Here is a 21,240-nt window from a genome sequence, read left to right on the forward strand (position 1 = left end):
TAATATCTTATTTTTAATTATTTGGCACTGCGTATATATAATATGCCACGTACAAATTAACTGCTATCTATGTCGAATCAAGAAATCGCTTAAAAAACTTTTCAACTGGATCCGGGTCTACGGCCTGATTTGAAGAGTGAGGACTACCACACTTTATATTACTACATGCAGTACGTACCATTTTTACCATAAGAAAATTCATTTGGTTCAGAATACCAGGAAGATAAGGTCTGGCATGGTCAGGGAAAAAGGTCTGCGACTCCAAGACTACGCGGGTGGAAATGATGATAATACTAATAGCAATACTTTCTTCTTTCTTTCTGTCACTAGCTTATCTAGCTAGATATGCACACTAAATTCTTTTCATTTTACATGTACAGACTGAAATGTTTGGCAAGCGATTGTGGTCCAAAACTCCAAACATTCAATATATAGAGGTGTAGAAGTAAGGGTAGCCACTCTAGCTAGGACCACCAATTGATCATCTTAAATGACTTAAAAACGTCTCAAGGGTGGAGGAAGGAAGGAAAGAAAGATATAAAGGTTTACCCCCCCAGAGTGCGGCAAATGGAAACGAATTATATATACTCGGGAACCGCTTTCACCAATGAAGTATTGGATATCGACAATCACACACACACACATATAGATATATATATATATATATATATATATATATATATATATAGACAGACACAGAGAGAGAGAGAGAGAGAGAGAGAGAGAGAGAGAGAGAAGAGCCTTTGGATGTTTATAACTTATTTACTTGCTTTCTTTAAGAGTGGGAACAATTGGGTCGGCAACACATGAATTAGGTCAAGCATGTGGTCACTTCATCCGGCGGGGCGGGCGCGCGCATCATGAAAATTGAATGGAAAAATTAAACGTGTGAAATTATTGTCACAATGACATTAGCAACAGAAACTGATAGGTCTATTCCATCCCAATCTTCAAAGTGAGTCCAAACAAGAACGAACTGTGAGTTGAAAGCTGGCACTTAGCGAAATAATATTAATTCATCTGTGAAAGATGAAGATCGCAGCTAGCAAATGGCAGGTTCACCCAAGGTCCTTGTGCACCACTGGATGGGTTACAAGGCCTGGGTGGAAATAACATTTGTGTCCTACAAATCAGGAACATCTATGTCCAAGGAGTGAACCCAACCCCAGTTTCAGATCACATCAGACAATATCAGCCAGCCACAAATTACCCCACTATGCATTATGTGCTAGAGAGTAAATACATATGGTGGTGGGGTCTATGCGCACCAGAGAAAAAGAATGCACTGTGCTTGTGGTCCATCTGTGCTTCACTAGTGTGGACAAGATCTAGCACCACCCATCACGATCTGATTTCAAGAAACCAGTGATGACCTTGGTTATCAATGGCTGAGATGACTTGTTAGCTAGGAAGTAATGGTGATGCTAAGCACTAGACTGAATTTTCTCCTAATTTCAAGTACTATTGGAATATCGTTTGGTAAGAACTAGAATGTGACAAAGAGTTTCATTTGGAGTCATTTAACATGCAAAGTGGACAATGCTGATCACTTTAGGGAACTAGTTTCCCTCTCACATGATTGTTAGAAACTAACCAGAAGGCTGAAAAAGTTTGTTCTGGTCGAGAGACAGAAGTCTCCACTTTTCAAATTCTCGTGCGATGGGATTTTATAATAATTGAAGTGGGATTTGAACAGTGAAACTCAATCAAGTGATGGAATCATGGCATCTACCTTGTGAATCACTCTACCTTTTTTAATTAATGGATTTTATGTAAGTAAATAATTAACTTCGTTGCACAAGAATCATCAATATTGGCTTTTCAGCAGTTGCATATAATATAGAGGGTTTTTTTTAATTCCCTTTTAATCACACTTTATAAGGAGCTGATTTCTGAAGTTTTCATACCAACGTATATATATGCAGGCTTCTATATATAGGAGCTTGCAATAAGAAGGTTATTAATTTGGAAGAATGGGTACAAATACTCGATCGTACGTACGTTCTATTGATCGGCATTTAAATGGCCGTTTCGCATATATAAATTAATTCATAAAAACCGATCCTATACCTTCAATTTTTTATTGGGATTTTGATCATGTCTAGACGCCAGACTTTCAAGCTATTTGTATGCAGACGGGAATGTTTTGATTTGGATGAAAGGACAGCTACGATATTCTTAGCTTGTTGGTTATAAGACTAATGCACCCTATTAATTAATTAATGCCTATCCATGTGCATCATTTATAGGGTCTTACCGGGAAAGGAAATGGTCCTCATGCATGCATGGTTAATTATTATATTTTATGGTGAAATAATTAGCTAGCAGGTAAAATTAACATGCATTTTTATGAATTAATTTCCCTGAACCAATAAGCTAGCTAGCTTGCTGCTTAAGTGGGAATTAATTAAGTTATAAATAGACGTACGTTATGATCAAGCTGCATGTACTTATTCTAGCTCATGTTGTACTAATTAATACTGCAATACTCTTCATAATTCATATATGTGTAGAAAATTTAAAGCTCGTTTAGATGATGAGATGAGATGAGATAAAATGAGTTGAAATGATTTGTAAATAATAGTAAAATTATTAAGTTGAGATAAGATGATATAATTTTTGAAAATTTTGTGTGTTTAAATTAAGAAATGAGATAAGTTGAGATAGTTTATAAATAGTAATGAAATTATTGATCAATTAAGATGAAATGAGATAATTTTTTAAAATTTTATATTTAGATTAAAAGGTGATTTTAAAATAAATATTTGGACAAGAGAGTCTCTCCGTACTCCGGTTCCATTTTCCCGTGGAACCGGAGTACTTTTATTAATGTTAAAAAAAAAACTCCGCCGGACTAGGGAGCCATACTGATCATGTACATGCACCTTAATTTAATTAATTCCCATAACATATATATATATATATATATATATATATATATATATATATAAGCCTCCTAGCTAGCTAGATAGATAGACAGCTTGTATATATATGCAGCTTCGGATCCTCAATATATAATATGTATTTCCGGTCCAATCATATGGTCGCATCATTGACCAATATTATGAATATTTAAGATATATATATATATGTAATTAAATATAAAATTAAATGATATATATGATTATATATTAATACTATGAGAATTTATTCCTTTTGAAACGAGCTTAAAAAATTATAGAAAGTAAGCCTGGTGTCAAAGAGGGGCATGGACTGGACCACAAGCCTTCATTAGAAAAAAGGAAAACATATAAGAAAGAAAACTATTAATATCGGTACCCACCTTGTTGGGAAATTCTAAGAAACGATTGCTGACCCGCTGCTCCTAAAACCTTCTCCATGTGCCTGGTTTTGTTAGAGAATGGGGTCTACATGTATATAATAAATATATTTTGAAAATTTTGTGATGATTTGGTAAATTTAAACAATTCTATGGATTTTATTTTATTTTCTTTAAAAAGAAAAATAAAGATGAAATTTTAGCTAGCTAGTCACTGTTAGAGCACTTGAGCCTCTTTTATATTGAAGGCTCCCTCAAGCCACTTTCCCCTACAAGACACACACACACACATCAGGAGAGAGAGAGAGAGAGAGAGAGAGAGAGAGAGAGAGAGGTTGAAGGAAGTTTGTGGGTTTTCTACTGCAAGTACTAGAGGAGGCATCCAAAGGGATCGCATTGATCCCAAGCTTGCGGTAATGATCTCGCAGAATTTTGGATCATGCTATCCCTTTGGATTCCTCCTTTGGTAGCTTCTAATTAACTTGTTCAGTGCACTGTGCTGCACAGCCTCTTGTCATGCATGAGTAGTAGACCTATCTATTCGGCCAGTAGTATCCTCGCAAAACTCCATGGAGAAAAGCTCACCATGTATTCAAATTCAAGACAAATATTAGATGCAAACCTCTCCGAATCAAGTAAGTCACCGATAACTCTACAGGCCACTTGCTTACATTAGCCTTCTGTCTGTCTTTCTTAGTACCAATCACCAAGAGCTCACCTTTTCATCAATTCCACAATTTTTACTATGTGAAACTTTGTTTTCTAGATCTTTATTTACTCTTGCCACTTTATTCTTAAAAATCTCCAATAATCTTGTTGCATCTAATGCTAAATATCCTTTCTTCTTTTCAACAAAGCATCATTCATTATTTATTTCCTTATGATAAAAATCGTCATTTAAAACCCAAAATCTATTATATATATGGAGATAATGGATTATTGGATCTGGTTTTAGAGGAATATGGAAGCCCTAAAACCGGAGATCCGCTCCGAGAACGTTCCAATGTCCAAGAGGCCACCTCTTGCCTCTTAGTATTGTTGTTTAGTACGGTTGTCACAAACGCAAAATTTACATATTTAAGTACAGGTATGGGTGTGGATGTAATCTCTCTCTCTTTATCACAAGTAAAATATTTATAAAAAAACAAAGAAATATTGATGGTTTTCAATTAAATAACATGAAAGAAAAATCATATGAATTTGGTAAAAAAAAAAAAGAACTGTAACCTCTCTAGCTCTGTCGAAGCTTAGAGATCTTTCGAGCGCAGTTGATTAAATCCATAGATCAGTACACAGTTTACGAGTTTAGTGAATCGATAAGCACTTGTGTAAGGGACAATAACTTTGGTAGTTGAACCAAGAGATCTCCAGGGAATATGTTTGTACTGCAGCATTAGCTTTGGTAATTAAACTGTGTTGGGGATCTTCTGCGCGCAGACTGCAGCTAGCTATGCAGTATGCAAACATATTAGTTGATGGGAAAAGAATACAATACTAATGCTCAATTTATGTAATTAAGTCAGTGGTTTTATTTTTATATTTATTATATATTGTGGGGGTGGGGATAAAAATTTGCACATATTCTCTCTGCACTTTGGTTTTCACAACCTGTATGATGTTTCTTCTGTTCACGATATAATGACATACAGGTAACAAAGTGGAAGCTAGCTATTAGCAACCATTGCAAATAAAACAGTGCCGGTTAATTATAAGAAAGACTTCAATTTCTAGATATGATCTAACTGACAATCAACTTCATTGTTTGTAACTTTTTGATCATTACATATAGGCTTCAACCTTTTAGAATGGTAACTTTTTTTCCAGGAAATGATTTAACCATAACAATTGATTGACTACCCAACAATAATTTTATAGTTTCCCGCCCAGAAGGGTGACATTATTTTCTGGTTGACCAAACAGTTTCCGGATCTATCGAGGGACTTAAATGAAAGTTATAGAACAGGCTCGCATTGCCACACCTGCGGGGGGAGGAAGGGGCCCTAAGTCAAGAGCCCCAAATAACATGCTTTTAGGGACTTTAATTAGAATCCAAGGCGATGAAAGATACTTAAGGACTTCTTTTTTCCTACTTTGGGCCTGGCATTGAGTGTCCCAAAGGCAAAGGAATCGTTTACATGTGATGAGACCCTTAAAAAAAAGTCCTTTAAAACATGCTCTAATTTTGAAATAAAGGTTCTTTTAGTTATCTCTCTTGGCACATGAATGAAACCCAATCTAAAAACTCTCGCGCCCATATGATATCCTCTTTTTCACATGACACCAACCTTCTACAGTATTGTCCTTTCGCTTTCTGCTTATTCTAGTAGGGATATATATCATCGATTTATACCTCTAATTTGATGAATAGTAAATCGGTACCCTCAAATTCAATGAAACGTACAACATATATAGAAGATTACAGAACATCGAAAGGGCCTCCCCACACTTTTTTTTTTATTTTTAATGATTAAAATTCAATTCGCATCTCACACCACATATTTTACGTATTAAAAAATTATTTTTTATTATTTTATCTGGGCTAAATGGGTCGTACGATGGAGTATAAGCACGTACCCGGCCCCTTGCCCTTACCCTCGTGTTTAATTTATGACGGGCTAGCTAGGTAGCTATTCCCGGATTAGAGCATGAAAAATTCAATTCCGTCTCGTAGGACATGATTGAAGCTAGCTAAGACCGCAAAGGCAAAACTTAATTATTGTAGTTCATATATGTCTTGCGGCAATCTAGCTTCAATGATGCTGCGAAGGAGAGTCTCGACGAGAGCGTAAAATTTATTAGAATTTTCTAGACATATAAAATATGTTGCATTCTAGCCGTACAATGATTGCAGGGATCTATAAAAATATCACGTCAAACAAATACAGGTCGTTCAATAAGAACAAAAAGTCAAAAATTGTGTACAAAAAAAACTGTATCAATATGTCGTGCAGAACTTGTCAAATATTAATTAATTAAGAAAGCAAGTAGAGAAATTTCTCGACATCGAAAGCCTCTTTCAATTACATTGAAAATTAGGCAAAACATCATGATCACTTGTTCAAGTGGATCGAGTTCAATTCTTCAACGAAATTACATGGACAATAAATTCTACAAGGAGATGGGGTCCTAAGCTCAGAGTGAAGAATTGTTGGACACTAGAACGTACAAGATTTTCTTCAAATGTCAAATTTGTCGTCCAAATGTCTCCCCCTTGAACTACAGAGGTTTTCAGAAGGACACAAGCTGCCAAGAGGAAGACCGTAGATATTATCTTTTTCATGTACACGAAAGGAATCAGAGGATTGCATGCCCCGTACTTGGGAACACAAAACCACTGACCCCAATTCAACTTCCCCTCCCTTCTCTTCCATATCCACTTCTAGGTGTGTCTAAAATTGCATTCTTTTGCTGTAAGTCACTTTGCAGCCATTTATGGGCCGGGGATCTCAAGGATGTTTAGTGTATATATTTTTTTTTCTTTTAATGGGGGCGCATGATCTAGACGATTTGATCGAGACGTAAAAAGTTTCCCGCTACGTTTACGTTCATTACACAAAGACAGATCTGCTCAGTTTAATCACTTCACGATCCCATGAACACTTCACGACTAGCTCTTTAGTTTTCTTTCCCCTCGGCTTTCACCCGCTCTCCTACCAGAGTTTTTCCCCCTCGACGCCATAACCCTCATTTTCTGGTGTAGTCTTTTAAGGCATATGCAACTTTTGTGTTGTTTTCCTTTTCTCGTCCTTACCGATGTTCATCAGTTTCTCTTGGGGCGGTGGCTCCATTTTCAAATTTCTCATCAACGGCCCGAAAGAAGAAAGGCTTCCCTTTCGGCCTGCCACCGCCGCTCTTTTTTCTTTTCTTTTTTTTTTAATATGTCTTGTAATTTTTAAAACTTATCATCTTTTGTAACCGTTAGTAATGTAACATATTTCAAGTGATTGTTTTTATGATTACTTAAGTATCAATCACTTGATTCACTTATAATGTGTGCCGTGTGGCATGTTTTTAAGATAAGAAGTTTGAAATAAATAACAGCATTAAATCCTAAAAATTAGCTCACGATGCCCAATATATTCCTGAGAATTCCTGATTGGATTTTCATCATTCAAAGGCATAACAGGAGTGGGAAGCATGGTGAATTGTCGAACCACGATGGCAATACGATTTTCAACTAGATACAGGCTGGGCCAGCCAAAATGTTGGGAAGTTGGTGTAACAAGGATCCCAAAGTTCTTATTGTGCATCGTTTTGTCAAAGGGAAAGAGATCACGTACGCGTACGGTCTTCAAGTTTTTCTCCGAAGGTGAAACACAATCCACATAGGGTACTCTGCACCATTATAGTGTATTTTGACCAACTTAGCTACCAAATCTATCTTCTTTAAGGGAAATGATGAGGATTACGTGGGAGCAACTCCGGTCACGCCCACGGTCAGAGACGTGTTAATATAACCCCACCTAGCATGATTATGTCTGTAAGATCACCCGAGATTCGGATGAGCTTCATAGTTTCTAGAAATTCAAAACTTTTCCATATACTAATTATGTGATCCCAATGTTCTGGTTTAATCATTATATTCTCTTTGATGCTTAATTAGTTTTTGTTTTACTTAATTAATTGCAAACGGTATATGCAGGTTTGTGATGGGTTAACTAGTTATTTAACATGAGTGGTAATATGTAACACGACTCGTGAATCCCACATGACACAAAATTAGCGAGTTTAGGTTTGATGTTAACTTATTTTGGTTAAAACGGGTTAACCCGTTAAGACACGATTTATAAACGGTTTAATCTACTTAATACGAAATCAACCCATTTTGACCTATTTAGAATTTATTTCAAAATTAAAATTTTATTATTGTTAAATTGTAGTATTAGAATTTCTTAGTATACTTATGTTTTTATTTTTGAGATTATAATTTTAGACTTATACTCATATTTTTTATTATATGGTTTGTAATATTGGTTTTATTATATGTTAAAATTTAAAAAAATATTGATATATTTTCTTAAGATATTGTGATTATTAATAAATATAAATTTTAATTTTTATGTGAAATTATGCTAATCAGATTAAATTAGTTATGTGTTTTAATTCAACTCATTTACATGAAATAAATGGGTTCAAACGAGTCATGTTATGTTACCATGTTTCTAATTAATTATTAAACAAATCAAAATGGATGACACAATATGACCCGTTATGTAAATAAGTTGGGTTATGGTCATGTTTAGTTTAACTGATTAGGTTTGGATTAACCTATATAATCAAATATTTATGACTTAACTCGATCCGAAAACACAATTTGCCACCCCCTGTTACTTATATACGCACCTTAATTAATAATATATCTAGCAACATTGTACAAACGTACTGATGATATGTGAGGACACACTAGACAGGGATGCAACATGTACATGAAAGTGGCATGCAGTTGATCCCATGATACGCGATGAAACAGTGATGTTAATTTGACGTATAATCGGCGTGGGTTGGTTTGTGATGCTATAAGTTGAGGTTACTGTGCTACGTACGGTTCGGTAATAATACATCTGTAGCATACATAGTTCTGTTGCAGTGACATCGGTTTTGAACATGGGACGGGCTACAGCTGCAATTATATTATGCCGGGTGGTTTAATATCTTCGAATTACTGCTATACACCTATGAAACTATTCAGGATAGAAACCAAGATATACTGTCGATGAAAACATTCGAGCTGGCTGCAGTAGCAGCAAGCAGTGGGTTGGCAATGATGGCATTAAGGTGGCAACGCAAGTGTACTGGGGATTAGACGTGGCGTGCGAAAGTTTCACGATCGAAGTTGTTGAGGTTAGTCCTTAGTGGGTGAAAATGGAGGGTGGAACTTGAAAGTTTACTTTTGCATGCTTTTTCTTAGCCGATCGGGCCAAGGTTTTATTGGGTTAATTAGATGGGTGGTACTGGTAATCGGTTTGATAACTCTACAAATCCGCTCTATAAACTGAACTTTTTTTCGTCGTTTTTGTAATCTTCAAATAGAAAGGGTATAATTTTCGAATAAAAATAATATTGAATCTCAAAAGATACAAATGAATATCAATGATTATGAAAAGGCCATGGACAAAACAAATGGCCAGAGGTGGAGTTACGTACCCAAGGAAACCAAAGCCGACGTCAAAAGAGATCAAATAAGAAGGTAGGCCACTAGAATTGCTCGACATGCATATAGGACGTACAACCATAGATGTGTATGTTTTCTGAAAGGTGACATGCTTTGAGCAAACAATATATTTGCTATAAACAAAAATGGGAAGAAAAAAAAAACCAAATCTCGCCTTTTATACAGCAGACGTTTATAACCCACCAAAACATGATCGATCAGATAATGGCATTGGAATCAAAATCTCGTCTCCAAGGTCTTTGCGATCCAAGAGCTAGCACTGAAAATCGTGACATAGTTCCAATAGTCTGTTGTTGGAAATGATTTTTCAACCTGTAAAACGTGGACCCAGATGCGCGCCTTGTATGCACACTTTGCTTGCGGCAGATATCAGACACAAGGTCTTGTCTACTCGGCAACCACTTTCGTATCGAGCTTGGCCATACAACATATACTCCATGCCCGTTAGATTGCATGAGATGACATATCATGTTCAGTGTCGTTGAGTTTTCACCTAGTGATGGCATTAATGTATTTATTGAAATTTTACTATTTTTGGTACAATTTTGATATTTTCAGATTTACGGTTATTTTAGCCCGACTTATGGATTGGTTGAATGATTCTTGAGTTTTAATAATTTTCAATTAAAAACCGAGTTGTTTTCTCTGTGTTTTGGACGAATCTCGTCTTCTCTATTTTGATTATATATGAAACTAGCCGTCAAAATAATTCTGTCCGACATCAAGAACGAAGGTAGAACTTTTATTAAGGGGGTTACGTTAGACAGTTAATTATCTTCGTTAGGGAGGTTAACATTCATAAAATGACCAAAATAACTCAATTTTATGTTTTTTTTTTCCCTTTTACTGGAAGAGTCTCAGGATTCTGAACTTCCAGGTGATCAATACACACATTGATTTAAGAAACCATGTTACTTTAGTAGGAATCTTAATATTCATCTTCAAATCTCATTGTTTAGTAAAAATCACCCATCTACTTGAGGTAAAATATTTTTTTTTTTTAGTTTGGGCCCTGATGACCTAGTTGGGTTTGGGATGAATTTACTTGAGCAAGAGGTTTATTGGGTTCATATATAATTTTTCGGCCCAGTAAAAAAAATAACCCGGGCTGGCCGGGCCTACGTGTACCCTCATATCTTGGTACCGCTTTCTAGTTGGATACGCTTGGGCTGCACCGGCAGCTCTGGTGTGGAGCTGAAGTCCCCAGCGGACAGCCTGTGCTTTGTTATTTATTTATTTATTTTTATATGAAAATGCTTGGGGGGGAAGGGTCCAGATAAAGCAAATCACTGAACAGTAACTTTTATTGGCCTTCATTGTTTCCGTTTCCGTGTTTGGATCGGTGCATATAATACGGCTTTTTAAATATTGGAGTTAAAAGGACACGAAGGGTTTTATAGATGAGTTAAGATGAGATGAGATATATTAAAATAAAAGTTAAAAGATTAATAAAATATTATCTTTTTGATATTATTGTTATTTTTATATTTGTAAAAAGTTAAATTTTTTATTATATTTTGTGTAAAAATTTAAGAAATTTATAATGATTAAATAAAATGAGTTGAGATAAGTTAAGAGGATTTTTGTATCCAAATCGTGAAGTCTAAATTAAAAACGGATTGTAGTACTATAGACACAAAGAAATTTTATAAAAATAAATTTATAAATTGATATAATTTTATATAATTAAATTTACTTTATAATATTACAATCTAATATATCACATTATAGATTTACTTTTATAAATACCTCTTCGTAACTAAAATATTTGTCTAAAATAAACCTCACACAAAGGATCTAGTTCTCCAAATGGTACTACCAGCCATGCAAATGTTATCTAAGAGCACTTGCATTAACTTATTCATATTTATTTTATCTTTAAATTTGAATAATATGTCTTTAAATTCATCTATATTGATTTATGCATCTCTAACTTTTTGCATAGCTATGAATAGTAATTCTTCAAGTTTGAATAATCATTTTTCACTCTCCAAATATTATTTTTAATATTTTCTCTCTCCTACCTATTAAAATCAATTTTGTGAAATTTGTATTAAGATGATTTTGATATATGAAATTTGTATTAAGTTGATAATACAAAGTGTTTTTTAGTACATATTAATATTTATGGATAAAATTGATCATTTTGATATATAAAATTAATAATATTTAGATATATGAAATTTGTATTTTTAAACACATGGTGCTAATTGTAAAATATATAAAATAATAATAATTTTAAGAAAAAAATAAAAAATAATAATATTTTATTATTATTTGATTCAAAGATGCATAATCCAATATAAGAGTTTTTCTTTATATACAAAATCAATTTTCAAAAGATATAATTTTAAAGATGCATATGGAAATCAATACTAATGCTCTAAGGATTAGTCTCAACAGAAAATTAAGAGAAGGGCTAAATACCCAACCAAACAATCGGGGTGGTCAAGCCTGAAAGCCAATCCCTAAAAACCCGACAACTCAGCCAGCCCGGATCCATCTCATAGGCCTTGCAAATGTAAGAGTGACAATATACAACATGGGTCTAATACGAATACGATATAAAATTAACGGGTTTGAGTTAGATGTTAATAGGGTTCGGGTAAGAATAGATTGCTTCGTTAAGATACGATTTATTAATGGGTCAACATGCTTAACGCAAAATCAACATATTTTGATCCGTTTAGATTTTATTTTAAAATTAAAATTTTATTATTATTAAGTTATAACATTAATATTTTTCAGTATGCTTATATTTTCATTTTTTTATTGTTGAGATTGTAATTTTAGACATATGCTCATATTTGTTATTGTATAGCTTATAATATTAGTTTTATTATATGTTAAAATTTTAAAAATATTAATATATATTTTTTAATATATTGTGAGTACTAATAAATATATATTTTAAATTAATTATTAAACGAAACAAAATGGTTGACATAACCTTTTATCTATATGAGTTATGTTATGGTTTAAAAATTTGATATATTTAACTTAATAGGTTAGCTTCGGATTGACTTATATAATCAAATGCTCGTAATTTTATATGACACGAATACCATCTAAAAACACAATTTGACACCCTACTTGCAAGCAACCTTCTTTACTTTCTGAACTTAAAGATTGAAATGGAATTGATGCCTCGTCCAATTTGGTCTCGCGTCCTGGATGTTCAAAAATTACGGGGAGAAACATAGGGTCAGGCGGTGGAGATAAAGTTGGAGATAAAAGGTGAGGTGGTGTTTAAAATGAACCCATCAGTTAAAAAAAGACGATACGAAATCTACGTTATATATTACTTGCAAGATATAATTTAATTTAAAATTTAAATTTTATTATTCAAATCTTTTATTATCTTATTATTAATTTGAATTTGAATTTTAAAAATAGAATATAACTCTTTTATCAAAAATTAAAAAAGAATAGAATAACTCAAAACATATACACGTACTATTATTATTTTTATTAATTTATAAGACACAATTTAACTAATTCTATAAATCGATGGCTTCAAATAAAAAGTCACTTAAACTAATATGATTGAAAACGACAAATCAAGATAAAGAAAGACAAAAACACAAAGAATAAATAAATATACAATATTGAAATTTATATAATCACGTTCCATCTTTTCCAACCCCACGTTTTTTGTTTTTATGTTTGAACTTTTGGGTTTTTTTTTTTTTTTTTTTTAATAAAAAGCAAAGAATCTTTCCAACCACTGAAAAATAAAAATAAAAGCTGAGAAAATAAAGCAGCTTTCGATACCAACGAGTGTGGGTAGAGATTATTATAACTAATAACGACAGCAAGTTAAAAAAACATAAAGTTGCCACTAATCTCTAATTTATTAAAAAGAAAATGGTGCTAGTGGTCCGCCCGAACAAATATGAAGATTTTTATTATTATTTTTAAAATAAAATTTAATATCTTTAATCATTAAGAAAAAAATAAAAAATATATAATTTTATTAATAATTATTTTGAATGATTACATTAAAAATTTTATTTTTTTGATAATAGATTTGATTTGATTTTTTACAGAAGTATGCAAAATTTATATATCTTAAAATTACTCTAAATTGAATAAAATGGTTAAGGAAACAGCATATTCTCCTAACAAGAGATTGATTATAGAGACCACGTTTTATTGATTTATTTGATAAAGCCTCGCTTAGCATTGAAAGCAACTTGAACAAACTCTCCTACTTTTATTGTTATTATCGTCTTTCTTTTCTATTTGGCTAAGAATATATAAATGATAAAGAAAGGGACTCGGTCCCACTTAAAAGTTCGATCAGTACAGATCTTCAACGAGCTTTCTGGCCCGATTCTAATATCAATTGACAAGTGGAAGGTTGAAATATATATATATATATATATATATATATATATATATATATATATATATGAGAAATGATATTTGTAATCGTGATTGTGGAAATAGTATACAGTCGTTTTAAAAAAAATAAATTAATATAGAATTTACATGAAAAAAAAAAAAATAATTTTTTAATCATGGATCTCACTCTTTTTCAAAACGATTGTGCAATATCTACAATTCTACGACTATACGTAACATTGTTATATATATATATATATCAACCCTTCTTGGACCGTCCTGCGTCCCTGCTGAGGTCTCGGCAGATATGGCTAGTCGATATTATTATTAAAAAATAATAATAATAAAAACAAAACACACGTAGTTGCAGCAACATCAAGCTTAGGCTTTGGAGAAAAAAATATCAATGCTGATTTTGGGAGCAAAAGTGTTGACTTATGTTTCTGTGGTTTTTTACCCATTGAAGAGATTAAATGAGAACTGTTGGTATTAAGGTCTACCTTTTGGGACTCCTCATTTCTAAAGCTCATTGATTTTTTTGCAATAATTTTATCAGACTCGTTAAAGTTGTTAAGGATTTCATCTTCTTTATGAAAGGTACTTGTTCTCAGCGCCTTATCTCTATCATATTCATCAAATCTTGGGATCCGCACAATAACTGTCTAAATTGCATCCATTAAATCAAAAAATTTGTACCTCGTGATTTTATTCCGCGTAGATAAGAATGTGGAAAGAGAGAGACCCATTGCCCAACAAACCATAGCAAATTCCAAATTGTGAGTTTAACAATAACCAAACTTGCTCAATCAAAGTAAAGCACCAATGTTCTTATTTATTGAGCCTTCGACAGGTTAAATGATAGGCAATTAAATACTTTCTCCATTTGTAGACTACAAAAAATTGAGTTTTTTTTTTTTTTTCCTTACTTCAACTCTATATCCCTTCTCTCTCTCTCTCTCTCTCTCAAATTCAGAACTCAAAATCCAATACTTAAACTTTTTGAATAAATTCAAGATAATTAGACAAAAAAGAAAAGCTTTTACTTCAAAAAATTAACCAATCACAAAACGAAATCCAGAAAGGAAAAAAAATGCATTAGGACATAATAGATTTTCCGTTCATTTCACAATAAGTATTAGAAACTAGAAGATTGGTGATTCGGTAGGGGAGGAATTGATGGTAGGTGAAGAGAACAACGAAGATGGTGGATTTTGAAATTGGGTGAAGATATAAAAATGGAGAGAAGACGAAGTGGATAGCTCAGGTTCATTTTGTCGTTCAAATTAAAACGATATCGTCTAGAGAGTTTGCTACATAGGAGCTGAGGCCGTAGCGGAGAAGTAGGCCAGTTGTCCCTAGAGCTTTTCTATATAAACTTATGTGAATTGACCACCAACACATACAAGTCATAAATAAATAAATATTTGTCTGTCCACCTCCACATTTACTCGCAAACATACAAAGGCATGTATATAGGCAACCCAGCCCTGCAAAATCTATCAAATCCAGATTATATGCATGTCATCGATTTTTTCGGTGACGACTTTTCATATTTATTTTCTTAATTTTTCATATTTATTTTCTTAAATAACCTTCTTTTTGAAAAAAAAAAAATACTAATTCTGGCTTGGTCTATCATATCTTGTTTTTATTATGTACTGGATTAAAAGATTAATGAAAATTAAAATGGTAGATAATGTCATAGTATAGCACGAAAGCTTCGATAGTAACGAGCAGCTCACGCAAGTTAGGCAATTGTCTTCTGCCCTTTTGAAATTCTCTCTCACTACAGTTTTTCAACAACTCTCAATAGATATGTATAGCACAATAAGACTCTTACGTTGCAAATATTTAGAGGATAATAGCAATTTTGTAAAAATTACCGTGCTTGATCTTCATATGCCGTCCTTTTCGACAGCTCTTCTAGCTACAGGCACAAAATCATAAGAATCGCTACTTTCAGATTTTTTTAGATTTAACTTTGCTGATTAAAAAGAGATAAATTTATTATCTTCTTGTGTCGTTAAAGTCTACTAAGTTGGTCTAAGTTGTAATCTATCATTTTTTCTTATTGTATATTAAAAATAAAAAAAATAGTTCGTCTCTTGGACGGTTACTCCCTTTCTATAAATAGTGAGGTTGAGTATCTGTTTAGACAGAGTGCTGTCTTTTAAACATTTGTTTGTAGAGAATATCAGTATCAGTGAAATTCAAATAAGTCCAATAGTGTATTACTAAAGTTCTAAATGGTTGACATGTGAACATACTCGTATGTATCTAGTTATGGATGTGGGCTTTTCTTGATAAATAAATGAATGATGATATTTTCCTTAAAAAAGATAAAAAAGTTAGGCATTTATCTAACTCCCACCAAATAAAGACTCTTTAGAAAAAGTAAATTAAAAATCTAATTAAGAAATAAAATTCAAATAATATTACGAATAATATATCAATTTATTATTCAGAATGCCTCCAAGAACGTAGCCTTCTAATAATTTATCAAAAAAATGTGAGCATTCATATTTAATGTAATTATTTATTAAATTATTATGACTAACCTGAAGAGCTATTTTTTTTTTTATCTCAGGCCCAATGGACCGCCTCTGTGACTGTATTGTACCCCCATACGGGAGTAATTGTGTCTTTTAACTGTTAAGTGGCGCCGCCACCACTTATTGTTATTTGAAAAAAAAAAAAGGAAAGAAAAAGAAAAAGAAAATCCTAAATTCCCAACAACAACCAATTAATTGGTCTGGGATTCGCACCGACGACAGGCTAATAGGAAACAGAGTTTTCCAATGAAACGCCCCGCATCAGTCGCAAACATGAAAAGTGAATTCATTTTGTTTCATAGAATGTATGCTCGTTCTGGGATTCGGCGGCGGTAAATAAATCTGGGGAAGTTGCTTTATTCTTGTCTCCTTTTTAGGACTATATAAATAAGGAAAGAGAGCGTCTGATAATTCAAGCTGGCTGTGACCTGCATAGTTGAGGCGGAGGAGGAAGAGAGCACAGCACTGATAGGAGGACCAACCCAGGAGCTTATGATGGAATGCAGCGACGAAGATTCTCGTCCTCAGAAAATCCACGACGAGGACCCGTTGTCCGTGGACAGCCCAGAAACCGCTCACCAGATTAGCAAAGGTTTCATAATTGTCTTTCTTTCTCTCCCATTTTCTTATTGGTTAAAAATCGTATCTGGGTCGTGAAATTTCTTTTATTCTGGGAGGGTGGGTTAAATAGTTTGTGGTTTTCATTTGGAGCGGAGGAGGATTCGTTTGGTGCGGGATATATTCGTTTATACATATTTTTTATTGCATACTTCTATATTTTCCGTCTTCAATGGATGGTTTTTCTCGTTTTGTGTGTTTTAATTGCCAGAATGATTTGCAGGTAAACACTTGATCTCTTAATCGGAAATCGAAAAACATTAAAATCACCCTGACGTACCATGGTCTAGTCCACCAGCTAATTGATCCAGCCAATTATTCATCCCACAATAATCTTCTATCACCATCCATGTCGACCGTAAACACCCATAAAAGTCTACTGAAAGTTGCCATCAACACTTCTTAAAGTGTAGTCTCCAACATAATCCTCCATGCACTCTTTCGATTTTTTTCCACCCCACCTTGTATCCCTTGTAAACACCAAAAGACTTGCATATGGATAATTTTAAAGGATGAAGAATTTCAATTACCATAAGTGATGGAAACAGAACTTGGAAGTCTACTACGAATTGGAGAAGCCGCAGTGGAATAGGACACGAAGTGGGTTGAAGTTATGTTTTATTCTAGAATATTTATTATTTAAGTAGAGTAAGAAGAGTTATTATGACTGTAGTTGTTTTATTGCTTTAAATTAGTTCATGTCAGTTAGGATTGTTATTCTAATTAGTAATTAGAATAGGAGTAGGATTGTTATTTCAGAAATGCTTTGGTCCCAAAAAGTGTACCGAATCCCCCTTTTTTTTTTTTTTTTAACTTAGTGATTAAGTATATTTTTTTTAGTGATGTTGTGAATTTTTTTATTTTAAGAATATAAACAAATGAATGAAAAAAAAGGCTTTATTCGGTGAGTATTCAGGCTACATCCTTCGGTGGGATGTAGCAACGCTCTTATTATTTTTGTTAGAATAGGAGTAGGTTTCCATATATGGTCAGGAGTGCATGGCTATACATACTAGGGTCTAGTTTATTTTCAATGATCAGAAAGAATATAAAACTTGTGGTTTGTTCCAGCCCTACGTGGATCGCAATTTATCACTTTTCATCATAGTAAGATCCTGGTTCCATCAGTCAGAAGTTAATGATATTGAATTTTTATCTTTCTTTGAGTGCAATTTTGCTTTGTTTTTTTTCCCCTTTATGCATAGATTCATGGTTTCAAGTGGGATTCGTCCTGACTACTGGTATCAACAGTGCTTATGTACTGGGATACTCTGGGACTATCATGGTGCCTTTGGGTTGGATATTTGGTGTAGTTGGTTTGATCGCAGCCACCGCTATATCTTTGTATGCAAATACTCTTATTGCCAATCTTCATGAATTTGGGGGGAGGAGGCATATCAGATACAGAGATCTGGCGGGATATATATACGGTATGAGCAAAAAAGGAAAATAACAGATGAGAATTAATTGTACTCCTTTCTGTTTTATAATTTCCTAAGCTTTATCTTTTGGGGTTTTCCAATGGCAGGTAGGAAAGCTTATTCTCTCACATGGGGATTGCAATATGTCAATCTTTTCATGATTAACACTGGGTTTATCATTTTGGCTGGTTCGGCCCTAAAGGTAAGATCAAATAGAATAGAATGGCTTATCTTTTCTTACTGCCTTCATATTCCTAGATATCAAGTTGTTCACTTAGTGCTTCACTATTCTTGCAACTGGAAAAGGTTGTCTTCTCCGTCCCTTATAACAGAATTGTGCATAAAATAGATATGCAAAAGATCCCTTTTTTTCGTTAGCTAATACTCTGTCATAGTCTGATAATATGTGCCTCATTCTATTTCACTCCATGCTTTACATCTGACAGTCACCATTGAGCTATTTGAATAAGAACTAGCTAAAGTTATGTCAACTTGATAAAGCATAAGTGTGCTTTATCAGTTAAGAACTCTGCTCTGTAAATTGCATCAAGTCAATAAATGCAGTAGTTAAAGTTACCTGAATTATTTCTCAACCTTTTGGTCTGTGCATTTTCTATTGCAGGCTGTTTATGTACTTTTCAGGGATGACCAGGCCTTGAAGCTCCCATACTGTATTGTTATAGCTGGGTTTGTATGTGCCTTGTTTGCCATATGTATACCCCATTTATCAGCGCTAAGGATTTGGCTGGGATTTTCAACATTCTTCAGCCTAGTTTATATAATCATAGCATTCGTGCTGTCGCTTCAAGATGGTAAGGTCTCTTGGTGTTTTATTCCAGAATTGTGCTTACCATTTGAACATATTCATGTAATGATATAAACCCTGTTCCTTGTGTTGCATGGATGATAAAATGTCAAATTATTAACACACTAGGGCATAAGACTAGGTTCTTAGGCTGGCATCTTAGAGATCAATTGGGGCATTAGCTAGCTTGATCAGTGATCAGGTGGTTTGGTTTGCAAAACCATGGTTACCTGAGGTGACATTCTAAATATGCAAGGAAGTGGGATGCGGGTGCTTTAACTACATGGTTTTGAAGGCTTGACTCAGTGCAATTCCCTTGAATGTCCTTGATAGTAATCATTAGCTAGAGTTTCTCCTGAAAAGAATGCTCGTGATTTCTTTCTCAGTTTCTTGTGATTTTGATTGGTGCCTTTCATCTATGCCAGTGCAACTAATAATAAATTTTCTAGTTAAGAATCTTGTAGTGTTGAGTTTACATCAATATTCTCTTCGTTATTTTAGGAATCAAGGCCCCAGCCAGGGATTATGGCATTCCAGGAACAACAAGCAGCAAAATCTTCACAACAATAGGGGCAGCTGCTAATCTTGTTTTTGCATTCAATACCGGAATGCTTCCAGAGATACAGGTAGGCTAGGAGTACATGGCCTTGAGTTTTTAATGAGCGAGGGAATCCTCTTGTCTCATCTGCATGAATGATTGGTGTTTTACAGTTTTTGAAAACTTTCCGCCTTCCTGTTCCTGGTCATAGGATAATGAAGGCATTGAAGCGTAGTAGTTTTGATACTTAGGGAAAACTGAACTCTTTGAATCCGCTTGCTGCTTTTAAAAAACAATAAAATTTGCATTCCTCGATAAGAATAGGCATGTCATTTGTAACTCTCTTTCCACTTTTTTTTTTTTTTTTTTACACCTGCATGTCTTCAAAACTCACCTTTTTTTTCTGCATTTTTTGTTTTAAATTCTAACAGGCAACTGTGAGGAAGCCTGTTGTTGACAACATGTTAAAAGCTTTGTACTTCCAGTTCACAGTGGGGGTTTTACCAATGTATCTTGTCACTTTTGTTGGATACTGGGCTTATGGATCTTCTACATCTTCTTACTTGCTCAACAATGTCACCGGTCCGGTTTGGGTCAAGGCGATGGCCAATATTTCTGCCTTTCTGCAGACAGTCATTGCTTTGCATGTACTTGCCTTCCTTCCTCACTCTTCGTTTCCCAAAATATTGTCTTCTATTTCTTGCTGTTGCACTAACCATAAGCTTCCTCTGCTGCTTGTAGATATTTGCAAGTCCAATGTACGAGTATTTGGACACCAAATACGGTATTAAAGGAAGTGCATTGTCATATCGCAACTTGTCATTCAGAATTGCGGTAAGAGGCGGCTACCTAGCTATTAACACGCTGGTTTCAGCTCTTTTGCCGTTCCTCGGAGACTTCATGAGCCTCACAGGGGCAATCAGCACATTTCCTTTGACGTTTATCCTAGCAAACCACATGTATCTAGTGGCGAAGAAGAACAAACTCAGCTCATTACAGAAGCTCTGGCATTGGCTCAACGTTTGTTTCTTTGGCTGCATGTCCGTGGCAGCTGCAGTTGCAGCCTTGAGGCTCATTTCCGTAGATTCCAAAGCATACCATGTATTTGCGGATATATGATGGCTTTCTCTTCTAGTATCAGAAGAAGAAGAAGAAAAAAAAAAGGAAATGATGGTTTTCCCTTCTAGTCTTCTTCCCACATTTTTTTTTTAAAGAAAATGTTATATAGAGTACTCTCATTTCACTAATATTCTATCCTGGTGACATTGCTTATAATCTTTGAATCAACTCTTATTCTTTTAAAGAAAAAAATCACGGATTAATAGAAAGTGCTCTCAGTATAATAAGATGAAGTGAGATAAGGGTAATAAATAGCATAGATTTTTATATTATTGTTGTTTTAAAATTTTTCCAAACTGTTCATGCACAGTTCCTGATTGACAAGTTGGGTATTTGTTTTTCTGTGTGTACAAGTAGGGGTATTTGTTATCTTTTTGAATTGAGGCTT

At 33.9% G+C, this 21,240-nt stretch overlaps 1 protein-coding gene across 2 annotated transcripts; it reads left to right on the forward strand.

Moving 5' to 3' along the window:
• Positions 1-16,547: 16,547 nt before the first annotated feature.
• Positions 16,548-21,085, forward strand: LOC122291687 (proline transporter 1). 2 transcript variants are annotated; one of them, XM_043099567.1, is made up of 7 exons: positions 16,548-16,943; positions 18,221-18,399; positions 18,498-18,592; positions 19,013-19,202; positions 19,697-19,821; positions 20,165-20,380; positions 20,475-21,085. In XM_043099567.1, the coding sequence occupies exons 2-7, from the start codon at positions 18,252-18,254 to the stop codon at positions 20,850-20,852; spliced, it is 1,152 nt and encodes a 383-aa protein (XP_042955501.1). In that variant the 5' UTR covers positions 16,548-16,943; positions 18,221-18,251; the 3' UTR covers positions 20,853-21,085. The 2 variants fall into 2 exon arrangements, with proteins under 2 accessions (XP_042955501.1, XP_042955491.1); XM_043099557.1 differs by having other exon boundaries at positions 16,549-16,943; positions 18,175-18,399.
• The last annotated feature ends 155 nt before the right edge of the window (positions 21,086-21,240 follow it).

The sequence above is a fragment of the Carya illinoinensis genome, chromosome 1 (assembly GCF_018687715.1).
Source record: "Carya illinoinensis cultivar Pawnee chromosome 1, C.illinoinensisPawnee_v1, whole genome shotgun sequence".
NCBI classification, from domain to species: Eukaryota; Viridiplantae; Streptophyta; class Magnoliopsida; order Fagales; family Juglandaceae; genus Carya; species Carya illinoinensis.